General features: G+C 36.6%; 2 protein-coding genes across 2 annotated transcripts; one reads left to right on the top strand and one right to left on the bottom strand.

The window, feature by feature from the left end:
* Positions 1–1,942: 1,942 nt before the first annotated feature.
* On the top strand, positions 1,943–3,275 carry LOC149025567 (pathogenesis-related genes transcriptional activator PTI5-like). The gene has a single exon (XM_089143143.1). It carries the CDS (start codon positions 2,015–2,017, stop codon positions 2,618–2,620), a length of 606 nt encoding a protein of 201 aa, XP_088999269.1. The 5' UTR covers positions 1,943–2,014; the 3' UTR covers positions 2,621–3,275.
* Positions 3,276–3,837: 562 nt separating this feature from the next.
* Positions 3,838–5,204, bottom strand: LOC149025566 (ethylene-responsive transcription factor ERF091-like). The gene has a single exon (XM_089143141.1). The coding sequence runs from the start codon at positions 4,920–4,922 to the stop codon at positions 4,071–4,073; it is 852 nt and encodes a 283-aa protein (XP_088999267.1). The 5' UTR covers positions 4,923–5,204; the 3' UTR covers positions 3,838–4,070.
* Between the last annotated feature and the right edge of the window lie 4,104 nt (positions 5,205–9,308).

Raw genomic sequence — 9,308 nt, 5'->3', positions numbered from 1 at the left:
GGAATTTCCACAATTGTTTTTTAGAATTTTCAAAACACAACACGTGGGGTTTAATCATCCTTCAATTCTGACCAGCTTCTAATACAAATGTTGTCTCAATTCACTTTCATTTTTGGAATCTATCCATTCAAATAAAGAAAAAATTTTTTTGAAAGAAAAAAAACAATGGTTGAAAGTCAAGATAATTAAGTAGGGGGTGTGAATGGTTGAAAGTGAAGACCACAATTTTGGAATCTACGACCCACTGGGCTGTACGGTAAGAAAGGTCTTTGGTTTTATTCCAAGGCTGACGTCAGGCCCAAAGCCACCTCATCCATGATGTGGTTGGGTGACCCATCTCACCAACCCAGGCCCACCACGAAACCCAATGGAAACTGGTCTGTTTTTTCATTGCCCTTCAAATGCCATCAAACTACAAAACTACCCTTCTTTAATATTTATACATAACTTGAGTTTTTTTACAACACATATGAATTGCTCTCAATATGGGGCATGAGATTATCAAATGAAACTGGTCTGTTTTTTCATTGCCCTTCAAATACAAACAAACTACAAAACTACCCTTCCTTAATATTTTTACATAACTTGGGTTTTTTACAACATATATGAGTTTTTAACTCCATCTAGACTATTCTACTTCTTCATCTTTATTCGGAGATTCAATGAAAGTTTGGGAACATTATTAATGACATCCGTTAAACATTCATATCAAATGAACATGTCCATTTCACCTACATTAGACGGGATAGAACTAAGTAATCGATTGATGTTTAAGGATGTTCTGTGATGAAATAGAAATCCTACAAAAGTCACATCTGAAATTAAAAGAATTTCTTCAAAAAATTAAAAAATTGTAGAATAAAAATGTATGTACCTGTGAATTATTAGATGAAAATAATTAAATTAAAAGAAAGGATAGAAATAAATATTCAATATCAGAAAAGTCATGATTTTATTGTCATTATCTTAAAAAGGAAATTTCTCCAAAAAAGAGATTAAGTATTCATATATATATTTCACAAATATCAAAGACTGGGGTGGGGTATAACCCCTAGCTCTACGGCAACTCTGCTTCTAATTAAGAGCAAAACAATTTAATAGAAAATGAAGTTTGCACCAACACAAGAAAGAAGAGACAAATTCACCACCTTAACCCTATCAAAAAAGATTGCTAGTCAATACACGTGATTCTATGCCCATGTTAGAACCACATAATGCTATAAAAATTGATTGTTCTAATATTTGTTAGGGATGGTAATTGTCTAACCTTGTGTTTTGAAGGCATTAATAATGGTGTGGTCCCAAATAATGTGAATTAATTATTTTGTCAATTACTATGATTGTAACTTTTGGCCCTTCTATCAAAAGGAACTTGTCCAAGTCTTTGCATAAATTTTAAGTAAATAATAATGAATATCATCTTCTATTCCCAAATATAATTAAGAAATCCGTTGTAGTGTATTGTGCGGTGAAGTGGAGGCTCTTTGTGAGGGGCTCCTTCAAGCGATTGAGGCAAATTTTTCTGGGTGTTTTAGAATCCGACTGCCAGTAGTTGGTTTCTCTGATTAATAGTAGTGGTCTTGATGATTTGTTGGAGGTTCGATTGATTCTAGAGGATATTAGAGATCTTTCATAGTTCATCCCTGATTGGTCTTTGTCTTTTTTTTAGAGAGGCTAATTGTATAGCCAATGCTACTAAGAGGGCGTTGTCCTGACCCATTTTCTCACCTTAGTTGTCCGAGTGTTTCTCTTGCCCTGATTTCCAATAAATTAATTTTCTATAAGAAAAAAGGACAACAATGGTTTTTTTTTTTAATTAAACAACAATGGCATGCTCGTAAATATCTTGCAGGATCAAGTGTTATTTCCAAGAACCGGTCCTAGTTTCTATACAAATAGAGCCTTCCGCACACAAACTCCCTTCATGACTTGGAGACCAAAAACAACCGAAGAAGCAAAAACAGAGAAAAAAAAACAGAGGAAAACAGAGAGGTGTGTGAAGTTGAAGGCAGCCATGGTTCCATGTTTACAAGGTGTAGATAGTGAATTACCTCTTAATGAGAATGATTCACAAGATATGGTTCTATATGAAGTTCTAAACGAAGCTATGGCTATCAGAAACTCATGGCTGTTACCTTCCAGAGGCACAGTTCACAACGGAGCTGGTGGGCTTGAAGCAACACGGCAACTCGGAAAGAAGCACTACAGAGGTGTAAGACGCCGGCCATGGGGGAAATACGCCGCTGAAATCCGTGATTCAACTCGACATGGTGCTCGTGTTTGGCTTGGAACGTTTGAGACCGCAGAAGAAGCTGCTTTGGCTTATGATAAAGCTGCATTTAAGATGAGGGGAGCTAAGGCTTTACTCAATTTCCCAGCTAAAGTTTTAGCTTCTGAATCTGTTCATGGAGCATTGAAACCCAATTCGAGTTCCAGCTCGAGTTCGATTGGATGTTTAAGTGGGGCTGTAAAGGTGGAAGAGCAGTCGGAATCAGCTGTAGAATTTCAGGATTTGGGGTCAGATTACCTGGAGAGATTGTTGAAAGCTTCTGAGAAAGAGCAAAGATTCTCTCCTTCTTCTTCCTCTTCTTCTAGTTCATTAATTAATCCCGAAATTTGAGAGCAGATTATTTGAAGTTAATTAGTCTCTTCAAGAGTGTTTGTGTTCTATGTATAGAACACAGAATAGTTGAGAGGCATTTCATGCGTTTGCTGATCGGCCATCATTCAGCAGAGGGGCTCATTAGTCTAGAAAGGGGGCAGACATGTATGTAGCTACCAACTTTCTTTATAGTTTGTAATGGAAAACAGGTAAAGCCATGATGGTTTTCCCTTCTTTTAAAATTTTTATCTTTCAACAGTGACCTTTAATCTTAGCTACTTCAATATAAGAGTTTTTAATGTGTGATTACAACCAGTTTTAGGATAAGAAAACAATTCTTATCTACCTTGGTTGACAAGGAATGTTGATTGAGATTTATAATAAGGAGTTAGGTTTCTGACTTACATTAGTTTAACATAGGTTCTTCATCATTTTCAGTACCTATAAGCCAGTTGCAGAGGCCAGATAAGTGAACCCAAAAGATGACTTGTAAATGCTCTATTAAGGAGATATGATTGGTTGCTTGGACTCTATGGAGGTAAATCCACCTCTAAAGAAATTGAGTTCCTATAGATTTTCTGGATTTTTTTAATTTTAGCTATGCTTACCCAATATCTTCTTTAAATAAATCAAAAGTGAACCTTTAATCAAATCAAACACTTCTGCTTTTAAGGTGCAAGTTTGGCCCCGATGATCTATACTTGTTGGTAACTGATTACAGTTTGACCCTCTTAGGCTTTTATGTTTGGCCCTTGGTGGATTTGGTATAATGGACAGGGAATGGTGTTGAAGGGTCAGCGGCGGCTAGCCATTGGAGTGGTGTTGCAACTTCTTCTGCCGATCCTCTCCGTTGCTTTCTCTTTGAATCCTTTTTTAGAAATTGTATTCAAGTAATTCTTTTTTGAATGATTTGTTGATGTATTTGAATTATACCTAAAGCTATCGGATTGCTTACAATTCAATAGTGTAATGTGCTTTATGGGGAGTCTAAATTAACTGCAGAACCTAGTGTTAGATATAAATACTAACTGGAAGCATCACTATGTGTATTTCAAATTAGATGCTAAGTAGTAATACTTTAAGTAAATCTTATACTTAAACCCTAATCCTAACATGATTGATGATCTCAAAAACAATAGTGATAACTCAAAATATCATATTTGCGGCTTATGGAGACGCATGCCACTAAACAAGAAAACAAAATAGTTATATGAAATTTGTCTGGAGTTAAGAATTATACTTCCATTCATGAGTGATCGGGATCTTATACTAATATTTGGATTGATCCAAACTTGATTATATTACTATGGAAAAAAAAAAATATATATATATATATTTATATAATTGTATAATGACAACAAAACCTCAGTAGGCACAGATGCCTTGAAACAATGAATCTCTATTATACATCATGTTACAGTCTAAAGACTAAATGATTTTTTTTTCTTTCTTTCTTGGGGGGATTTTGTTAAGAAGACAACAAATTCTCCAAGAAATCACTTCCAAGGTCCTGAAACTCCAGTACATCAAATTCATTCCACAACATCTGCTGCTCCACATTAGCTAGTTTCTTCCATGAAGGTTGCTGATTCATCGAGGTTGTCTCTTCATTTTCTTCCCATCCTCTTGCTGATCTCTTTCGTGGATTAAAAGTTGCTTTCTCATAACCAGAATCTGGGTAGGGGAATCTGTTTAATTCTGCAGTATAACTTGCTTGATAAGATGGTAAGTTGCAATTCACAGAACGTTGGTCTTCTAGAGCCTCTGAAACAGTCTCCAACGGAAAATTAAGAAAAGTTCTAGGCCCTCTCATCTTCAAAGCAGCTTTATCATAAGCAAGAGCAGCTTCTTCAGCTGTATCAAAGGTCCCAAGCCAAACCCGAACTCCTTTTCTGGATGAATCTCTTATCTCTGCAGCATACCTACCCCAAGGTCGTCTCCTCACTCCCCTAAAGTGTCTTGCTTCCACCTTCTCAGCTTTCACAGTATTTTGTTTTGGAGCTATTTCTGAAACAACTCCAACACAATCTGAATTAAGATTGTTGGACTGTTCTGTATTTTTGGTGGGCTGTATTCCATTGAGCAGTTCCTCCCAGCTTTCAGCTCCCATGGATATCCATCTTCCTAGACTAGGAAGCCTTTCTAAGATTTCCATTGATCCATCTCTCCCATCTAGATGTGGTAGCCCTTCCCAGATTTGGGCTGCAGAAGGTGGCTTGCTTGGTTCTCCTCCAGATGCATCTCCACTGATGAAATTCGCCCATACGTTCTCCAGGAGTCCATCAGGGGCTTCAGGATTTTCGAGTACTTCAATTGCCATGTCAGTCTCTGGCACAAAAGAAACAAGTTTGGAGAAGAGAGAAACTTTGTTATTGAAGACATATAAGGTGCATATATAGGCATCTCTGTGGATGGAACAGCTGACCTGTTACAGTATATCTTATTCCAAGAACATGAACTGAGCAAGAAACTTGTGCTTCAAACAAACTGACCAGCTTAATTCATGGAGGATAATCAGATTCAAATAATAAAGAATGGAGGTTAGTATGATATGTAAGGATCGTTTGTTGACTTATGTGGCTGTATCAATCATTTGCTGCGTATTCATAGCTGGATTATTCTCCTAATATAGTTTTATTAATTGGCCTTACGCGTTGCTGCAGTGTCAAAGATAAGGGTTTATTTGCTGTTGAAGTAGAGTTGATGCAGGAAGGGTTTTTGCGCGGTTTTCCTCAATCTTTCCTTGTCAGATACTCAACCATAATTTAAACTCTCTCTGAGTTTTCTCATGGAGACTTTTAAAAGTCTAAAGTACATGCAGTTTCGTAACTGACATTCTCTGTCTTTGATCGTATTTCTTAATAAAACAATTCTTTAAACCTGGGTCAGCTTGGTTCTAGAAATCACAATAGCATGGCACAATTCCTGGATTCTACCAGAGTTTATCTTGACCTTCTGTAGTTCTTCTTCTTCTTCTTCTAGCGTTCACACACTCCCATATCTACAAGGTTCGAAACTGAAGGTTGTAAGCTTTGAGATATATTTGTTCGGTTCAAAATGAAGTGAATTAAGGTTGTTTTTCTGTCAATCTAGTTTGTCAACCTGAAAACCTTGGAAGCCACTGGCATGCATGTGCTGTCTTGGCCCTTCGTGTTCATCTCCTCCTTGATCCGAGGAAGAGAGATCGAGTAAGACATGGAGAAACAGAGAAAAAGCCACACGCTTGCCCCCACAGAAGCAAACCAGCCAATAGTTGAAGGGATTTGAGAAACTTGGCCTTGAAGAAAGATGATGATAATGTTATATAATGTATTGCACCAAATTCAATGAATTTGAGAGTGGTATTCTATTATAATTAATGCTGGAAGAAAGCCTGAGAAAACGCTTGTAATTGCTGAATTAATTGGTACATTGAGAATGTCTGGCGACTTCTTCAATGAGGGGGAGGAAGACTTAATTGTTTGGAGGTTGCTGTTAATCTAATCCTTATCATAAAACCCCATTAATATTTCTTCTATGCCAATGTAATGAAGTCAAGCTCACGTAAGGAATTCTTGTGCAAGCTTCTGGGATGTTGTGGATGAGCTGAATCAGGGTAACCCCTTGAGTGGCTGGAAAGGGTCCCTTGCCAACACTGGAAAACCAATGGTTGGTAGGGCTGGTAAGGTGTGGGCTATTATAAAGAAAAAATTTCACGGGATGTGGTGGGTGGGGAGTTTGGATCTTTTATTCTATATGTGATATTTTTACTCTTGTTTATCACACAATAGAAGTGAAGCCTACTATAAATACTGACAAAATTAATCAAAATTTTAACTCATTAAGGAAGGGGTGGGAAACGATCCACACACAGAAAATTTATCAAGTTCATTTCCTGAGAAAATTTATCAAGTCCATTTCCTTGTAGATTTGTTCCATGTGTTCCCCAGTCACATTATATGGTTGAAATCCATTTTTAAATCACATCATATGATTGATGTGACTGATAAATAAATTTCAATCATTTGATGTGATATTATGACACATGGCACACATCTACAAGGAAATGGATGGTCCTTCACACGCAATGGCCATGCTTACGTAAAGCCCGATGGGTGACTCAGTTGGCAAAAGACCAATGCTTCCACATTAAATGTTAGAGTTCAAATCCTCTTGGGGCCAGGATTTCGCCCATTTCTATATTAATTATATAAAAGCTCTCCTGATGATGTAATCAATCGCCGCGTGCAAACTGGCCCGGATGAACCTCAGATAAAAAAAAGGGAGACCATGCTTACTAACATGGAAAACGATTTTTTTATGTGGAAAAATTTATTGAACTTATATTAACATGTTATTAAATAAAAAATACATGGTTGAATTTAGGTAGTAAATAAATTTGCAAGAACTGAGAAAGAAATGGGATTTTGATAATGACTAACAATTTTGTTCATATTTTTATCTGATTTAATTCAACTAATCTGGCTGCCACCACCACTTGACAGTTGACAAATAAAACCAAGTATCATATACCATAATCCAAAAAATATCTCATTCTGGTCTTGCTAATTTGTTCATATTTTTATCTTTGAGAATCATTTCGTATAAATGTAAGGGTGAGTTTCGTAACATATGAAAAATGTATATGGTTATAATTAATTCCTTGACCACCGGCTATTAAATTACATGGGATCCACAGTCATAATTACAAATTATCTTATAGTTATATTTTCAGTTAAGTGAGGTGTAAAATGACTAAAATACCCTTACTTATATTTGTTCATATTTTTATCTTTGAGAATCATTTCGTATAAATGTAAGGGTGAGTTTCGTTCATCGTAACATATGAAAAATGTATATGGTTATAATTAATTCCTTGACCACCGGCTATTAAATTACATGGGACCCACAGTCATAATTACAAATTATCTTATAGTTATATTTTCAGTTAAGTAAGGTGTAAAATGACTAAAATGCCCTTACTTATATTTAAAGTATTTAAAATATTCCACCAACTCTTGGGTGGGTGAATCCCTTCAGCAGGTGAAGAGAGAATCATTTCGCCCATCTTCTACCTCTGCTCATTCTCTTTCCGTGGACGATCCTCCTTGCAGAAAATTGCCATACCCGGCCCAATTCTCGCCTCAATGATTTAACGTTTCAGCTCCTCAAATGTAGCCAGTGAGGCGCAGAACTGCACTACGGCCTTCCATGAGAGAGTTCTCAGTCGCAGCTTTTCTCAGCAACAAAGCCCTTAACCTGAAATCCCCTGTAGAGTCGAAACCTATACAGTCATGGCATCTGGTGTCTCTCCCCCTCTCTCTTGGTAAATCTCTCTCTAAGATCCTTCTTGCTTAGCCTACCGTGGAGAGAAAGAGAAAGAGAGAAGGGCAGAGGAGTAATGAAAGGAAACGACATGGCAGCAGTTCAGGCTATCTCCAAGACAAGTGAAGTACAAAGCCAGGCCGCCGTCGTCACCGCCACAACTGCCGACTCAAACCAACGGAACAAATGAAGTTCAGGTCATCTTCAACCAAAATAACGAAGAAAGCCCACCACCACCACCGCCGCCGCCTCAGGCTGAGAGTGACGAAACAAATATAGATGGACGAGTTCTTCTCATCAAGGAAGAGACAAAACAAGAAATCGCCATAACTGAAGATATTGACCCACTAGTAAAGAAGAGAAATGTAGCGAAGAAGCGCGGCTTTCTTCACGCTATCCGGGTTGCACTGTTTATGCTCCGCCGCCGGTCCGGCAAATCCTCAAAACTGTTCAGGCAGGTTGGTTCCAAAGGCCTATGGAGAAGGTTCGTGGGTTCAACGTGTCCTTTATAAATGGAACAAAGCAGAGAGAAAGAATGAGCGGAGGTAGAAGACGGGTGAAAGGAGAAATCCTTCACCCACCCAAAGTTGGCTGGATCATTTTAAATATTTTAAATAAAAATAATGGTATTTTGGTCCATTTGCATATTTATTTAATTATTATTACTATTTTTATTATTATTTTAATCATATTCCACTTAATTGAAAATGTCACAATGGGTAAGTTGTAATTTTGACTATAGATACCATGTAATTTAAGAAGTATTAACAAGTGATTAAGAGTTTTATCCCATTTTTAGTGGGATTCACATCCTCTGTAATTCATTTTTCTACAATTTCCTGTAATTCTCTTATAAGATTGGGTCATGTGGCATTTAAGTAAACCAATGGTTATCCAATTTAAACTAAATTTGAATTTTATTTAAACTCTAATTTGTTGGATAACCATTGGATTATTTAAATGCCACATGGCACAATCCTATATATAAGGGAATTATAGGGAATTGTAGAGAAAGAAATTACAGAGGATGTAGATCCTTTTTAGTGGGTGTAGTGTAATTTGCTTCTTTTTATTTTTTATTTTTATCATTGACAATCATAGTAATGAATACTCCATTGCCCTCTCATGGTGAGATGCAAAGGTGATTGGATTCTACTAGAATTATTTATGGAAATACTTTCAAATATATTTTTATTTTCTCACACTATAGTTTGTTTTGGAAGACTTAATGAGTCATAGGATTTAGTCATGTAGAATATTTTAATAGAAATAATTAGGACGGATATTGGCAAATTCAGTGAGTAGAATATGAAGATAAATAATGTTATCAGCAATGTCAAGTTTTTTAGTTTTTTGATACACATGCATGTTGCGGTAGAGGGATTTTTCTTTCTAGGCTGCG

This window comes from Hakea prostrata, chromosome 2 (genome assembly GCF_041222555.1).
Source record: "Hakea prostrata isolate BN-2017 chromosome 2, UWA_Hpros_2, whole genome shotgun sequence".
Lineage (NCBI taxonomy): Eukaryota > Viridiplantae > Streptophyta > Magnoliopsida > Proteales > Proteaceae > Hakea > Hakea prostrata.
This window is presented reverse-complemented; position numbering and strand designations above follow the sequence as displayed.

Coding starts and splice junctions, on each gene's coding strand:
- LOC149025567 (XM_089143143.1), top strand. CDS start 2,015: ATGGTTCCATGTTTACAAGGTGTAGATAGTGAATTACCTCTTAATGAG.
- LOC149025566 (XM_089143141.1), bottom strand. CDS start 4,922: ATGGCAATTGAAGTACTCGAAAATCCTGAAGCCCCTGATGGACTCCTG.